This window comes from Triticum dicoccoides, chromosome 7A, assembly GCF_002162155.2.
Source record: "Triticum dicoccoides isolate Atlit2015 ecotype Zavitan chromosome 7A, WEW_v2.0, whole genome shotgun sequence".
Classification (NCBI taxonomy): domain Eukaryota; kingdom Viridiplantae; phylum Streptophyta; class Magnoliopsida; order Poales; family Poaceae; genus Triticum; species Triticum dicoccoides.
In genome coordinates this window covers 47,273,051-47,290,955 of record NC_041392.1, presented here as the reverse complement: position 1 = coordinate 47,290,955, position 17,905 = coordinate 47,273,051, and the positions used below count along the sequence as shown (strand labels likewise).

Below are 17,905 nucleotides of genomic sequence, written 5' to 3'. Positions count from 1 at the left end.
TCATCTTCTTCTTCCTCATCACTTATGCCTGCATCACCAGCAAAACAAAACTCATCTGCTTCAGGAAACCAATCTTCAAAACATTTTTTCTCTACCTCATTGTGACATCTGCTAGTTGGCCTAGGGTTCTTCACATGTTTCACAATAGCAGTACTTTGCAATGTTGTTTCCTTTTCAGAGGCACACTCTATTTCCATTTGTTGAACAGATTCAACACTCCCATCTGAATGAACCGAATCATCAGAACAAAATTCAGACACTTCAGTGTCTCCTTCAAAGTGGTTCAAATCTGCCTCTCTTTGAATCCTGCTCCTCTCAAGCTGAGCCTTTCTATCATCTATCTCATTCTGAAGCTCAGATTGCTCCACAACCTTTTGCACACAACAACTCTTTTGAGTGTTCATGTAATTCTGAATAGGCTGTGTACTTATTGCAGGTTCAACATCTCTCACAACCCTTATGTTCACAACATTGACATGATTAAAAAACTCCAACATTTCATGAACACTAGCTTCATTACCTAAATACTTTACTCTTTCAGATCCAATTTCCTCCTCCTTCACATAGTACATGTAATCACTCTGCCCATACCCTTCACTAGTAATGAGTGATTGTAGAGTCACAAAAGATATATCTGACCCATATATACCCTTTTTCACAGGGTTTCTTCCTTCTAAATGAAACCATATCTCCCACTTCTTGTCAGCAAAACTGCAGAAATAGGTGCTCATGAATTCAATTGAAAATGACAAAGCTACAAGTGCAATACAATTTACTACACATGTCCAACAAGCTCTAACAAACACATCTTACTAATTTGCCAGATTGAAGCAGCTAACCTAGCAGATGATATTTCCATACCTGCAACCCATTGGCGATGACTGGGCGAGCTGTGCCTCCTGCTGCCGCGAGCCGGCCTGTGTCGAGAAGCTGGTGCTCCCCAACCAATTGTCGACTGAGCCCGCAGCGTCCAAACTTGTGCCACCGCCGCCAGCGTCGTCGCCGCCTCCACCACCCATATCGCCGACGCCCCCCTCCGGAACCACCGCCGCCATCGCCGCCGCCACCGCCACCTAGTTCAGAGAGAGGGAGAGGAGTGAGAGAGTGCAGCGAGAGGGGAGAGGATCAGATCTTGACCCGCACCCGACCGACAGCCGCCGTTCCGACAGCGGACGGGCCGTTAACGGCCGTCAGCGCGCGCCGGCCGTCCGTTAGCCCGCGTGGCAACTGTTGGCGGGCCCAACCAGTCAAAATAGGGGTTAGCGCGGGCGAAGCGAGCGATTTCGCGACTTGGTAGTTTTTTGCCACGGCTTAGGAAAAATTTGGTAGTTTTTCGCACAAAAACATAGAGTGGTAGTTTTCTGTCACGTTTCCGGCAAATGTGGTAGTTTTTGGTTAAATACTCTTAGTTGGCGCATGTCACGATGGTAAAAACTTTCGTTATTACTGATTTTTGTTCTGGTTGCATAAGAATTTAACAAATGCTTTCAGGATCCCAGCAAAGAAAGAAGCTGATAATGATGGAGATACCTAGCGTTTTCGGTCCCGGAGATAGGTCCATCACTCTCTATGAGGGCATCAATCATCATCCAGATCCAGATTCCATTTTCAGGAGTAAGTCCGTCGCACAGCTGGGATGTGGCGACGATCCATTGCGCTTGCAGAAAAATGGTGCCCTTCCAAGGTTGGTGTCTCTTGTCCCATCTCCTGTGGACATTTATCTTATGATCGTCGCTACGTAAGTGGGAACTGCAGCAGTTTGACATTTGTTTATAGAAGTGGGAGCTCCATAGTTAGGTATTTACTCAGGTTTGATGATATGATACTTCTCAGACTTCTGATAATCTGCCGACTGTCTAAGTTAGTCGGCAGATTATTTGAGCCTCAGATGCCAGGGAACCAAATTAGTTCTGGCTCAGCTCTACATTACCTCAATAGTCCAGCCATATATTTTTGTCAGAATCCAAACTGAGCATCTTTTGTTTCTTTGAAGGTCTATGGTCTGGATATTAACCCAAGGGCAATCAAGATTGCATGGATAAATCTTTATTTGAATGCACTAGACGACGATGGTCTTCCAATCTACGACAGGGAGGGGAAAACACTACTTGATAGAGTTGAATTCCATGAATGCGATCTTCTTTTTTACTGTAGAGACAACAGGATAGAACTTGATAGCATTGTTGGATGCATACCGCAGATAGGGTCAAACGAAATTGTAGTAGACCCAGAACTGAAGGAAAATGCTGACTCTTATAATCTAATTTTCAGATTCTTAAACCCAATCCAGAGGCAATGCCAAAGAGGAGTTCTTGTATTCCTTGAGCAGCTACTATGCTCTTCAAGTAAGTCAGGCATCTTTTGCATGTTCATCACTTCAGCCATTTAATCTACCAAATACCAATGGTGATTTATCTTAACATTTTTTTTTCTTTCTAGCTGGGTTAGGAGGATCAAGAGTGAACTTAATTTACATATTTTTTTTCTGTAACTGCATTATTGTTCTTTATAAACAGATTAGAAGAAAAAACTGTGTTTCAAACATATGTCATTTCCTTGTAGGCCTGTTCCTACCCCTGATATAATAAAAGTATAGTTCAGAAATAATATATGATCTGTATGGCTGTATTTCTAACTTGATTCCACAAGTATAATTGAGTTAACAGCTTTGGGCTCTACACTAACATGGGCAACCAGAACAAATGATGGACAGTATAATTACTTTCTTGGGGAGTAATCCTTTCCATCTCAACCTTGCATGGCTTTATTGTGTTACAATTTATAACTATAAACATGATTAGCATTCCACACTTTTCCATGAAAAATGAATGAATGATTGCTGAAATATGGATTTATTCACAGTTTCTTCTAGAATACTGGAATTATTAGCAGTGATATTCAATTTTTCTCTGTTTGAATAGAGCTTTGATTTGTTGATATGCATTGATAATCTGTTTGACATGATGTACACATATTTTCTCATAAAGCCAATATTTCTTATGGTGGCTGATTGTTCTGTTCCAATTTCCCTTTTGTTCATTTCTTGTATGCTTGTAAACTTACGGCCTCCAGGGTTTTGTGGAGGACCAATTTGGCCTCGGGTTGATTGCTCGGGCAGTTGAAGAAGGGATGGCTGTCATAAAGCCTACGGGTACTATGATATTCAACGTGGGAGGCTGACCAGGTCAAGGTGTCTGTGAATGCCTATTTCTACGCCATGGATTTCGCATCACTAAGCTCTGGCAAACAAAAATTATGCAGGTAGCATTGCTGTGACATACCATATGTTAATTAATCAGGAATTCCTGGTTTGACCAACAATATATACTCTGAGATTTCGTAAAAGAAGTACTTTGAGTTGTACTACAGTTAGTAGGGTTCTATATTGCAAGGAAATGCCGGCTTATCATTATATATTAAAATGCAATTTTTTGTGTGGATTACCAACTAGTTGGGTTGTTTGCAGGCTGCGAACACGGATATTTCAGCCTTAGTTGAATTTGAGAAAAATAGCCCGCATCGATTTGAGTTCTTCATGGGTTCTGTGGGGGATCAGCCCGTTTCTGCACGCACTGCCTTGGCGAGTTGGCGTACATGAAATCTGGTGGCCATGTTTCACATGCTTTGTCCGTGTATAGCTGTCAACTTCGCCAACCCAACCAGGTTCTTTATCGTTCTCTTTAGATTTGTAAAACAGTATTCTAGCAACATAAATATTACTAATTCAGAATTTTCAGGTGAAGAAACTAACTGAGATACTTAAAGATGGATTCCATGAAGTCAGCAGGTCCCTCGATTTGTCCTTCGCTGATGATTCTACTGCCCATGAGAAGATCACATTCCTAGTATACCTAGCTAGTTTCTTAAATGCGACCAAGCCCAATCCTTGTCAACCTCCAGCTGGATGTTTGAACTTCAGGAAACTTGTTGCTGAATTTATGAAGAGCTACCACCACATCCCATTAAATCCTGATGTAAGGCTTGGTGGCTATTGTCTTTACAATTACTTATACCATAATTTCTCATATCGCGCTATTCTGTGCTTGTATCTTATGCATTATATGATGCTCCCTTTTCATTTCTTGTACACCAGAATTTTGTTGTATTCCCTTCCCGTGCGGTGGCAGTCGAAAATTATCTTCGACTGTTCTCACCAGCGCTTGCAATTGTTGATGAACATTTGACCACACACTTGCCCATGCAATGGTTAGGATATTCAGAAATCGAGGTACCTCTCTGTCTGTCTGTCTGTCTCTCTTTCTCTCTGTGTGTGTGTGGGTGCGTGTGTGTCATGCAACACTTCTTGTTTGAGCAGCATCTGATCTGTACTGCTTAGTAGTGTTTTATAAAAATATCTTGTTTGATGGGAACAGTGGAAAAGACATGCCTGTTATGTGAAGAAAATGTTGGCTCAAGAATGTTGAATACTACTGCTTCCTTTTGAAATCTCAGGGAAGAATAGATTGCAACAATGCTGAAGGCGTGATCACTGTAATTGAAGCACCACGCCAATCAGATTTACTGATTGAGTTGGTCAGAAAACTGAAGCCTCAGGTTGTCGTTAGTAGCATTGCCCAGTTTGAGGCTATCACCAGTGCTGCTTTCTCGAACATACTAAGCGCAACAGAAGATGTTGGTTGCCGGTTGTTCCTAGATATTTCAGAGAACCTGGAGTGGTCTTGTCTGCCAAGCTCAAATGGTGTGTTGAAATATCTTGTTGGAAACACCCTACCTTCACATGCGACTATATTGTGGGGTCTAGTAAAAAACCAGGTGCCTATAACTTACCAGAGAAATTTATTTTTCCCATTTCAGAATGACTGCACATATGGCATGTTAAGTACGATTTTGTTATGATGAATTAACAACCTGATCTCCCTCACCAGATATTTACACCATAAGATGATCATGAGTAAATATAAATAGGCCATACTTTGAGCAGTGCTTTCTGTGAAGGAGACTTATATACCATTTCATACCGTTTAGCCTGGAACTCTATTAGAACTTCTGTGCATTCTTGCACCTACATTGGAAACAGTCTTAAGGTTTCATTTTGTATCTGCTCTATCTTACTTTTGTTTAAAATTTGCAGGTTTATTCTGATCTGGAAGTTGCTTTTGCCATTTCTGAGGATGCTTCTGTCTGCAAGGCATTGTCACAAACAATTGAGCTATTGGAAGGAAATACTTCTGTGATCAGCCAGCAATATTATGGCTCTCTTTTCCATGAGCTGCCGGCGTTTCAAATTGGTGACCGTCATGAGCATGCACATCAAGTGGTAAGCAGAATTTCCCTCCTCCGATTCTCCGCCTCACGATAACATCTTGGGTTTGTCTAATTTCCCAGCATAAGTCAGCTAGTTCTAAAATCCTGGGTTTGTCGCTCCTCCCTTAGTTGGATACACACTTATTTACAGTGACCAGCTAAATTTATCATTGGGATATTTGATTATGTTTTCATCATGACTAATAGCAAGTAAAATTCCCTGCAAAAAAATGTAAGTAAAATTATTAATAATATGGCCAGGCACCTATGGAAAACCACCCTCAAGAAAAAAAGGGCGCCTGTGGAATACTTTTGTGACCTTAATGTTTAACTGTTTTGGTTTGTTGGCTTTTAATATCTTTTTCAGAGACAAGCGGCAGAAAAGATACCTGAGAAGATGATACAGTTTTCTAATTCAGCCATGTCTACCCTAAAAGAAGCTGAATTTTTCACTCCTGATTCCAAGGATTCTAGTGTCATTCATATGGATTTAGACCGGAACTTCTTACCAGTACCTTCTCCACTGAGCGCCTCCATTTTAGAAAGTTTTGCTCGGCGGAACATCATGGATTTCGAAACTGACGTTCGTTCCAGCATCGAACAGCTGGTGGGAAATAACTATGGTTTCCCAGGAGACAGTTGTCCCGACGTTACATTTAACAACCGTTCATGTTGCTTCTCTAAGGAAATTATATATGGCAGCACCTGTCTCACACTCTTCAACAAGCTTGTCCTTTGCTGTATGAGGGAGCAAGGCGCCTTCCTTTTCCCCATGGGCACCAATGGGCACTATGTCTCGGCAGCAAAGTTTATGAATGCAAAAACATCGACGATTCAAAACAAATGTACGTTCAGGCTTCAAGATTGAACCGACCGCTCTGGGAGCAGCTCTAGATGATGCATATGAGAATGAGAATGTACATTGGCCATGGGTGTATATTTCTGGCCCTACAGTTAACCCTTCTGGTTCCCTGTACAGTGATGACGAGATAAAAGATTTGCTATCCGTTTGTGCTGAACATGGAGCTAGGGTAGTGATAGACACCTCCTTCTCTGGTATGGAGTTCCAAAGCAGAGATGGCTGGAGCCTGTGGAATTTGGATAGTTTCTCTTATAATATTGCTTCATGTCTCGCACTCCGCGTTTTTATGCTCGGGGAGCTGTCCCTTCAGCTGACCATGAGTGGGTTTGACTTCGGATTTATGATTTACATTGACCCGTCCTTGATCAAACATATGGTAACAAGCCTGAGTCAACCACATCGCACATTGAAGTATACTTTCAGAAAACTGCTGTGTCTTAAGAACAAGAGGGACCAGCGCTTCTCTGATCTCATTGAGGAGCAAAAGGAGACACTGAAGCATCGTGCCGACAAGTTGACTAAGGGTAGCTCTCTGTGACATTCTAAATCGCCCTCTCAAATTTTGTGTTCCCTCCCAAATCTTAGTCCAGAGATGGGAGGTTGGTAGTTCAGAGACAAAGGATAAAGATTGGCAGTTCAGAGAAATCTTATGTTTGACATGCACGCCCCTTTTTTGTTTTCATTTTTTGATTTCCTGCAATGAACAGACACTCGAGAGCTGTGGCTGGGATGTTGTCGGCTGCCATGGTGGTATCTCAATGCTGGCGAAACCGACGGCCTACATCGGCAAATCGTTCTTTCGAAGGCGAGCTCGATGGCTGCAACACCAGGGATGTTAAATTGTGATCCAAATTATACCGTGTTGGACTAGACGTAGTACAACCGGTGTGGGCCTTTGCGTTGACGTCGACGCGTACGAGTACAACTCGTTTACTTGTCCTCCAAAGACTCTCATGTATTGCCCTCTTATATACCCCATGTAGTCGCACCTCAGACGGTCTGTCGTCTCATGCTTGTAATACTCCTCTTCATAGTGATTGCGCCTTCGCGTGTCCGTGATTTTTTCCCGCAAGGGTTTCCACGTAAAAATCCGTGTCTCTTTGTCTCGTTTATTTCTCGTTATTATCTAACAAATGGTATACAGAGCCAAGTTACAAATACGAGATTTGAGACGAGGGAATTAGGGTTACGGCGTCCTATGCGCCGCCGCCGACGCGACCTGGCGAACCGAAGCCAGATCGATAAAGGAAGCCGAGTTCGACTGGATTTCCACAAGTTGCCGCTGCTGCGTATATACGCTTGAAGCCCCGAGTACGCAGCATCGCCGAGTAGCTGCTGCTGTTTCGTTCAAGTCCCGAGGCTGCTGCTGTTGCTTCGCATCATGTCAAGCATTGATCTGCTCGTGCTACTTCAACTAGTACTAGTAATTGATTCGCACGGTGACCGAGAAAGCTACATCTCACGTGAAGCTTACCCAGTCGGCTAGTACTAGTTTGGTTTATTGCTCTGTCATCGCTAATTGCTACATCTGTTCCGAAGCTACCAGGTGCTACTGTTCCTAGTTCTTTGCTCTGCGTAATTTAATTCTATCAAGAATTTTCTCTACCGGCTTGTACTACTTTGTGCACAGTTTATCGACTCATGGCATCCATGAAGTATGATCTTCCGCTGCTGGACCGTGACACAAGGTTTACCCTATGGCAAGTCAAGATGTGGGCGTTGTTGGCACAAGACGACTATGATGTAGCACTGGATAGTTTTGGAAAGAACCGAATTGAGGACTGGACTGCTGAGGAGAAAAGAATTGATTGTAAGGCTTTGTCACAAATTCAACTTCATTTGCATAATAATATTTTGCAGAAAGTTTTGAGCGAGAAAACTGCCGCCGCTCTATGGTTAAAGCTGGAAGGGATTTGCATGACTAAAGATCTCACCAGCAAGATGCATCTGAAGCAAAAATTATTCCTGCACAGGTTACCCGAGGGAGGTAATGTTTTGAATCATATTTCGGAATTTAAAGAGATCATATATGATCTAGCTGCAATGGAGGTTAAGTATGAAGAGGAAGATACTGCTTTAATGTTACTTTGTTCACTGCCAAGTTCTTATACCAATTTTAGAGACACCATATTATACAGTCGTGATACTCTCACACTTAATGAAGTTTATGAAGCTTTGAACTCTAAGGAGAAGATGAAACTAATGGTGCCTCATGATGGTTCAAGTTCATCCCAAGCCGAGGGATTATCTGTTCGTGGCAGGACAAAGGAGAAGAACTCACATAATGGAAACAGAGGCAAAAGTAAGAACGGCTACAGGGGCCGGTCGCAATCTAGAGACAAGAAGTATTGCAGGTATTGCAAGAGAGACGGGCATGCCATCTCTGAGTGTTTCAAGTTGCAGAACAAGGAAAAGAGGAGAGGTAACAAACAAGGTAAAAATTCTGCTAACGTTGCTCGTGATGATAGTTCCGATGATGCTCTTGTCGTTATTGCTAGATGTGCTGAGACCAATGATGAGTGTGTACTTGACACCGCATGCACTTTTCATATGTGTCCACATAGAGATTGGTTTAATACTTTTGATTCCACTATTTCTGCTGGTTCCGTTTTGGGTTTTGATAATTCACCATGCAAGATTGAAGGCATAGGTTCTATTCGAATCAAGATGTTTGATGGCATAATCAGAACTTCGACAAATGTTCGATATATTCCGAAGATGAAGAGAAATATTATTTCTATGAGTGCCCTTGATGCAAAGGGGTACAAGTATTCAGGTGGAGATAGTGTTTTGAAAGTCACCAAAGGTTCCCTTATTGTGATGAAAGGTGATTTAAGTTTGACCAATGGTCTTTATTACCTACGAGGTTCTACCGTTTCAGGTAACGCTACTCTAGTTATTTCAAAGAATTCTGATATTGATGCTGCTAACCTTTGGCATATGCGACTTGGACATATGAGTGAACTTGATTTAGCAGAGTCAAATAAGAGAGGTCTTCTTGATGGATATGAACCTGGTAAATTGAAATTTTGTGAGCATTGTGTCTTCGGCAAACACAAGAAGGTGAAGTTCAATACTTCGGTTCATACAACTGAAGGTATTCTTGATTATGTTCATTCTGATTTATGGGGACCATCTCGCAGAAAGTCACTAGGTGGTGCTAGTTACATGCTGACTATTATTGATGATTATTCGAGAAAAGTATGGCCTTATTTTTTGAAGCATAAATATGAAGAATTCTCAGCTTTTAAGGAGTGTAAGATTATGATTGAGAGACAAACTGAAAAGAAGATAAAAATACTTCGCACTGATAATGGTATGGAATTCTGTTCTAAGCAATTTAAGAATTATTGCAAGTCTGAAGGCATTGTCAGACATTACACCGTTCCTTATACTCCTCAACAAAATGGTGTTGCTGAGCGCATGAACATGACCATTATTTCCAGAGCCCGTTGCATGTTGTCCAATGCAGGTTTGCATAGGCGTTTTTGGGCTGAGGCCGCTTCCACTGCTTGTTATCTCATTAATCGTTCACCATCTATTGCTCTTAATAAGAAAATGCCAATTGAGGTATGGTCTGGTTCACCTGCTGATTATTCACAGTTGAGAGTTTTTGGTTGCACTGCTTATGCTCATGTTGATAATGAAAAATTGGAGCCTAGGGCTGTTAAGTGCATCTTTCTTGGTTATAAGTCTGGTGTTAAAGGTTTTAAATTGTGGAATCCTGAAACCCATAAGGTTTTTATTAGCAGAAATGTTATCTTTAATGAATCTGCTATGTTACATGATGTTTCATCTACTAATGTTCCCGTTGAGAGTGAACAACAGCCTATTGTTCAGGAGCCTACTGTTCAGGTGGAGCATGTTATTGATTCAGGTGATACATCTGGTAATGAAATTGTTGATGCACATGATGAACCTGTCGTTAATGATGATTATGTCACTCCCACTCCAAATCAGCCTATTGTTCCGCCCAGTTGGAATCTCGCACGTGACAGAGTTAGACGGGGTATTAATAAAACAGACAGGTTAATTGAAGAGTGCAATATTGTTTCTTTTGCTTTATCTGTTGTAGAAGAAATTGAAGGTAATTCTGAGCCTTTTTCATATTCCGAGGCTATTATTTCTGGTGATAGTAATAAGTGGATGACCGCTATGCATGATGAGATGGAATTACTTGAAAAGAATGACACTTGGGATTTAGTAAAATTGCCTAGAGAGAAGAAACATATTCGTTGCAAGTGGGTTTTCAAGAGGAAAGAAGGTGTTTCTCCTAATGATGAGACAAAATATAAAGCAAGGTTATTTGCTAAAGGTTACAGTCAGATTCCAGGTATTGACTATAACGAAGTCTTTTCTCCTGTTGTGAAGCATAGCTCTATTCGCACTTTACTTAGTATTGTTGCCATGCATTATCTTGAGCTTGAACAATTGGATGTTAAAACTGCATTTTTACATGGAGAATTAGAAGAGGATATTTATATGGAACAAGCTGAAGGTTTTGTTATTCCTGGAAAAGAAAAGCTTGTCTGTAAGTTAAAGAAATGTATTTATGGATTGAAGCAATCCCCTAGACAGTGGTACAAGAGATTTGACACCTTTATGCTCTCTCAAGGTTTCAAAAGGTCTAATTATGATAGTTGTGTTTATTTGAAAACTGTCAAAGGTTCAACTATTTATTTGCTCCTTTATGTTGATGATATGCTAATTGCTGCAAAGAGTATGTCAGAGATTAATGAACTAAAGAAGCAATCGAGTAATGAATTTGAGATGAAGGATTTGGGTGCAGCAAAGAAAATACTTGGCATGGAAATATCTAGAGATAAACCATCTGGAAAAGTATATCTAAGTCAGAGAGGATATATTGATAAAGTTCTTCATCGTTTTAATATGCATAATGCCAAGCCAGTAAGTACTCCGTTAGCTGCACACTTCAAATTATCATCAGCCTTATGTCCTAAGTCAGATGCAGATATTGAGTACATGTCTAGAGTTCCCTATTCGAGTGCAGTTGGTTCACTTATGTATGCCATGGTTTTGTTCTCGTCCTGATTTATCATATGCATTGAGTGTTGTCAGTAGATACATGGCTAATCCTGGAAAAGAGCATTGGAAAGCAGTTCAGTGGATTTTCAGATACCTACGTGGTACTTCTAATGCTTATTTACAGTTTGGGAAAACTAGAGACGGACTTGTTGGTTTGTTGATTCTGATTTTGCTGGTGATTTGGATAAGAGAAGATCACTCACATGTTATGTTTTCACCATTGGTGGTTGTGCTGTGAGTTAGAGAGCAACTTTGCAGTCCATTGTGGCTTGTTCCACTACTGATGCCGAGTATATGGCTATTTCTGAGGCATGCAAAAAAGCTATCTGGTTGAGAGGTTTGTATTCTGAGCTTTGTGGAGATTCATCTTGCCCTATCGTATTTAGTGACAGTCAAAGTGCTATATATCTTACAAAGAATCCAATGTATCATGAGAGGACAAAGCACATTGATGTCAGATTTCATTATATTCGAGATGTTGTTGCTGAAGGCGATTTGAATGTATGCAAGATAAGTATTCATGATAATCCAGCTGATATGATGACAAAGCCAGTTTCGACCAATAAGTTTGAGCTTTGCTCAGGCTTAGTTGGTATTTCTCACTAGTCCTATGGACTTTGACGCACAAGGTGTTTATGCTGATTTGGATGGAGTTATTCACTTTCTTCGACTACTGGAGGAAATTTGAATCAAGGTGGAGATTGTTAAATTATGATCCAAATTATACCGTGTTGGACTAGACGTAGTACAACCGGTATGGGCCTTTGCGTTGACGTCGACGCGTACGAGTACAACTCGTTTACTTGTCCTCCAAAGACTCTCATGTATTGCCCTCTTATATACCCCATGTAGTCGCACCTCAGACGGTGTGTAGTCTCATGCTTGTAATACTCCTCTTCATAGTGATTGCGCCTTCGTGCGTCCATGGTTTTCTCCCGCAAGGGTTTTCACGTAAAAATCCGTATCTCTTTGTCTCATTTATTTCTCGTTATTATCTAACAAGGGAAGCGCTCCTTAGATCCACTGGACTCTGCATGTCCAGCAGCAAGTGGACCGGGATACCGGACTACTGCCGGTTCAGCTTTGCTCTTGAGAGCAGCGAATTCGACCAGGTGATGGACTGCATAACTCGGTTCAGGGAGTTGGTTCTAGGAGACAATGCACAGATGAATGTTAATAGTAGCTAGGGGTTAATTTGAGTCATCCTCATGGAAAGTAAAACCTGAAGAGATGTAGTAATGTTTTTTTCTTTTATCTGCTTGGTAACTGATTATAAAACGGAAATGAGGTTTTCTGATGGAATTGCTGGCGAGTGGCTTATATTCTGGAGAATATAGTGGAGTATTCCTTCACTATGGGTATATCATAGGACCAAACCGGATGCTAACTACTTTATCTACTGGAATCAAATACTTCCACTAAATTTCATAAAGCAGACGGTTTAGTGGCTCAACTTTTCAAGATAGCCTGAAAAACGTTCTTATATTATGGGACGGAGGAAGTAGTTATCACCGTCCCTGCACAATGAACTGACTTCAGCAGATTGACTTGCTCGATTTGTATCGCTTTACCTGTTAATCATGCTGCCAGCAGCACTACCATGTTTAACTGTGGGCAAAGACCCCAAGTTGTTGATTCAAGAAACACCCAGTTCTTAGATGAGACATCACTAAGGAAAGAATGCTGAAAGGTAACTTTCTATTTCTCTTCTACAACTATCTGCTTAAATTGCGAAAGAGTACCCAAGAAGCAACTTTATATCATAATAAATTGTTCATGCTCCTTTGTATTGGGATATGGTTTTGACAATAATTTTCTTACTGACCCTCATCCTTCATGCATTAAAATCTGAAACATATCTTGTACAACAGAGTTTGGATCGCGGCTTGAATTGTTTCCGGAATTGGTTCAGTCTAGTGATGTGTCTAGGCAAGAATCTTCTTAGCTAGATGGTGGAAAGCCTTGTGCAATGTGGAAGGATTTGTTCAAGGCAATGATATTTATGTTCTTTTTGCAGTATATCAGGAAGTGTAGGACCTGTATTTTAGTTTTTGCCCCTAATAGTGATTGGTATTGTAGGTTAGGTTTCTTTGATACTGTCTCTGACTACATTTGAAAGAATCTAAGCCTGGGCTGTTTCGGTGCAGATTATTAGATGGGAAGGTGAAGTTCTCGAAACTTTGAGGTAAAGTAGTTGGTTTGTCACAGAATTCTTGTGCGACATGGCTGCACTCTGGTGTTTTACTATGTTTATCACCCTTTCAATTAAATCTTGATGTTCGTATGACTCTCCGGTTACCCATGATGGCAGATCTGTACTGACTATATATTAATACCTCTGTTTCCTACTGCTACAGGCATTAGGCACATAATGGACAACGAAGAGCCTACGTTAATAATCAATAGTATATTTTTGAAGGTTTTTGTGTTGAGGCAATTTTTTGTTGTTTGATAGTTAGACCGTCATCTTTGATGGAGACGTAGGTGTCAAAAGTCTTTACCCATACTGACATGCCAACATCAGATCTCCACAACAATTGTTATAGCGTGGTCCTTACTGAACCGCCATGCCATGGTGTAACTCACACTCTTTGTGCCTCACTGAAATTCGGTTATTTCTATTACGCACCGGACGCATGAGTGCATGCGTGGCTCATGCTTCCTAAAGCCTCCCTTGAAACCAGGACTGGGACACTCAAAAAAGCTTCACAGCTCAATGCAGCAATGGCGACTCTTTCTCTCCCTGTGGCACACCCGCAGGTCTCCCTCTGGCGACAAGGGCGGCGGCGACTGCATGGCTTGCCAAGCTGCCAGTTCAGACACGCCGGGAGAGTGCAATCCAGCTACAGGGGACTCGAAGCTCTGTATGATGATGGGTACGGGACGGTCAAGGACCTGGACTACTTCTATCAGGCACTTGGGCAGCTGGTTGAGCATGACAGTGGGCCGCCCTGCTGGTTATGCCCCGTCGACGCCGGCTCGACAGTCGAGGATGCTCCGCTCATGCTGTATTTGCCAGGTAAACGATCGAGTATGTGTGGAAATGATGTGTCGTCGACATCTTCCTGTGTCTCTCTCTGCATCTCTTTCCAGTGTCTTGATGCCTGAATGTTTAGGTTAGTAGCACACACTGATTTCAGATGCTGATTATGAGATTATCTTTTCAGGGGTAGATGGAATGGGGATGGGGCTCTGCATGCACCACAAGGCTCTTGGAAGGTTAGATACAAATAGAAGTTCCCTGGAAAATTTATGGCAAACCAGGAGGGCAGTTATGATACTTTAAATATATTGTACACTTGTTTCTCCATTTGCAGGATATTTGAACTTAGATGCTTGCACATTCCTTTTCACGACCGCACGCCATTTGAAGGTATCAGATACCTGTGCATTAACTGATTATTTCTCTCCGAAGCATTTTGCATCTGAATTGAAAATTTGAGCTTACTGTAAGATTCAGAGTGAAAGACATCCTTTTGGCTTGAAAAAGAAAATTTCATTTCTCCCAGCGTCCACACCAAGAAGTTGCACACAGCACATGAAGTCGTGTTTAGATAATACCTTCAGGTTAACACGTGGGAAAGGCAAAAGATGCCCAAAACACATTTAAGCAGAGCCGACGTCAACTAGCCGCCTGGCCAATCATTAAATTAGAAAGATTATTTGTATGATTTTAGCTGCTTCTCTTTTTCAGAACTTGTCACAATGGTAGAAGATGTTGTGAGGGCAGAGCATTCCACTTCTCCTAATAAGCCCATCTATCTATTGGGGAATTCGTTTGGAGGATGCTTAGCTCTTGCAGTTGCTGCTCGCAATCCTCGTATTGATTTGATACTGGTACTAGTTAATCCAGGTATGCAAGAAAATCTGATGGTATGCGAGTGAACTTTCCTGTTTATGAAATTTCTAATATGCAAAATTTTATTTTGTCTCTCTTTTTTCTCCTGGGAAAGCTACATCGTTTGAGAGGTCAGAAATAAAAAAGCTTCTGTCGGTTTTCAGCCCGTTATCAAACAACGCCTGTATTGCAATTACAGCTCTACTGAACTACAACATCGGTAAGTACGTGATGCATTTGTTGAACTTCAGGTTGTCTGATAATTAGCACGATATACATCTCTTTACATCTGTTCTTTAAGTTGTTAATACTTGCTTCTTCTGTTCTTCCTGATCATGAGACCAGACAACGAGGTGAACATGGCACTGAGTAGAATGCAAAGCGGGCAGCATCCGTTAGAAGCACTCATCAGATTGACAAGTAACATGTCAACTTCCCTGAAGCATACGGTTTGTACCATCGACTTCATTACTGTTTCTATGTATCTAGTTTATCAAGAAAATACTAATTAAGGGAGAAAATAAGTTAATAAATTGTTGCCTGGATCAATCGATGCAGAGGCCAGAGGTTATTCTCTATAGAAGAAAAATAAAAATTAAGGAAGAAAATAGTCTGAAAATAAATTCCTTTGCCTACTAGTATCTTTTTTTCTCATGTTTCTCTGGGTGATCTGTAGGTTAAGGTGGTTTCAGAATATGTGCATCTTTTAAGGAAAATATGTGTGCTTTTAATTGCAGAATATATTGGACAAACTACCAAAAGACACACTAAAATGGAAGTTGAAACTGATGAAACGGGCTGCGCAATACGCTAATTGCCGTTTACAATCAGTTACAGCAGAGGTGCTACTGCTAGCCAGGTTTGTGGCCTTAAGCTCAGTTCTCTACTTCCAATTTCATCGTTAGCCTTGCAGAATTTTGTCACATGGTAAATTCTAATGCATGATTTAGCAATGTTTCTTGTCTGAATGTGTATTTGTTGTCGTATTTTTTTATCATGACTGAAGTTCTTCTCTATGCTTGCACTCAGCTGCGATGACAACTTACTTCCGAGCAAATATGAAGCCTACAGGCTACAGAACAAAATACCCAAATCCAAAATCTTCTTCTTTGAGAAGCATGGGCACAGCTTACTGCTGGTGAGTTTTAGCTGACTTTATCAGACTGCTGTATATCTTTTGCACTGGAAGGAACAAGTCATATACCTCGAAGGGACAATGCCGATGATGTCCATTCCAAATTTCAGGAGCATGGTGTCCATGTCTCATCCATCATCAAGTGTGCTGGTCTCTACCGCCATTCGAGGCGCTATCATCGGGTTTTCGACTACATCCCGCCATCCACAACCGAGTTAAAGGAAGTCGACAAAGCTAGCATGTAATCAAAGTCACCACCCAGCAAATCGTTAAATCATATGCGCTGAATCTTGAACACATCGATTGCACGTCACATTTATGCATTGGTACAATGCAGCGACCTATTGTTCAGAACGTGCCCAGCGATGTTCTCGACGCTGGAGGACGGCACGGTGGTGCGGGGACTCGCCGGGGTGCCCGAGGACGGGCCGGTGCTGTTGGTAGGCAACCACATGCTGCTGGGGATCGAGCTCATCTCTCTTGCCGCGGAGTTCATGCGGCATAAGAAGGCCGTGGTCCGTGGCATTGCTCACCCGCTGCTGTTCCCGAAGAAGACGAAGACGTGGTCGGAGGGCCACGACTTCTTTGACTTCCTCAACCTGTGGGGAGGCGTGCCCATGACCTACAAGTACATATACGAGTTGCTAGCAACCGGGGAGTTCGTGCTCCTCTATCCGGGTGGCTACAGGGAGGCACTCCACTGCAAGGTACTTGCAGAATAAAATTTGTTGATTTCATTGGTTGGATTTATTATACTCCAGAATTCTGTCAGAGTAAATTCTACCGTTGTGAACTTACTTACATTTGAACTTGTGGATTGTAGGGTGAAGAGCACAGTATTTTCTGGCCAGAACAGACTGAATTTGTTAGGATGGCAGCGCAGTGCAACGCCACAATCGTGCCATTTGGAGTCGTCGGAGAGGATGACCTCGTGAACGTAAGCCATTACCGGATTAGGTCATCCCTTGCTCAATTTGCAAGTAAACGTTCTTCGGTTCAAGTTTGGATCCATAGCCAATGTTTGTCAATCCTGAAACCGCTAGAGATTCAGAATGTAACCATAAGCTGATTTATTCTAAAAATCACAGCTGCTTTGCACATTCGACAATATCAGGAGCGCGCCCTTTGGCAAGGAGATAATGCGGGCCTACAGTAAGCATCTGAATCTCAGGTATGGTCCGCCCTGCTGCTACTAACTCCTTTTGTCAGGTCTAGTTCATAGCTACAAGGAATAACCCATCTGTCTTCTGGCTGCCGCAGGGATGCCAAGCATGAGGTGATCTTCCCGGGTGTGTGCATGAAGATCCCGGGCCGGTTCTACTACCGGTTCGGAAAGCCGATCCCAATGAGGGGGAGGCAGGACGTCCTCACCGACCGTCGGGCCGCAACGGTTCTCTATGCACACATCAAGTCGGAGGTGAAAGGCATCATCTCCTACCTGCTGGAGAAGCGGGAGGAGGACGAGTACAGGAAGATCTCGCGGAGGCTCATGTTCATGGCTTCCCAGGGCTTCAACACCCAAGTTCCGTCGTTCGATCCTTGACATACGCTAGTTGCCACATGGAATGAGAATGTCGCTACTGAATATTCATTTTTCGACCTTCGATCAGACATTTATGCAGAATAATGCTTGTAATTTGTGAAGGTTGAATTTTCAGCATTCCTGTTCACAAATTAAATTCGTGTGTGCCCTCTATCGGCCATGACAAATTGTTCAGTCTAGGCAAGCTCGGATGGTGGGAGGCCATGGCAGCTGGTA

General features: G+C 42.0%; 1 protein-coding gene and 1 pseudogene across 1 annotated transcript; both read left to right on the top strand.

Annotated features, from left to right (window-relative positions):
• LOC119333037 overlaps window positions 1-12,400 on the top strand; it is a 28,737-nt pseudogene extending 16,337 nt beyond the window's left edge.
• Window positions 12,401-13,827: 1,427 nt separating this feature from the next.
• LOC119329738 (acyltransferase-like protein At1g54570, chloroplastic) lies at window positions 13,828-17,689 on the top strand. Its single transcript, XM_037602813.1, has 13 exons — window positions 13,828-14,192; window positions 14,341-14,392; window positions 14,491-14,546; window positions 14,868-15,026; window positions 15,127-15,231; window positions 15,357-15,460; window positions 15,749-15,870; window positions 16,041-16,149; window positions 16,257-16,387; window positions 16,484-16,853; window positions 16,970-17,083; window positions 17,235-17,317; window positions 17,407-17,689. The coding sequence occupies exons 1-13, from the start codon at window positions 13,829-13,831 to the stop codon at window positions 17,687-17,689; spliced, it is 2,052 nt and encodes a 683-aa protein (XP_037458710.1). The 5' UTR covers window position 13,828.
• Window positions 17,690-17,905: the final 216 nt, after the last annotated feature.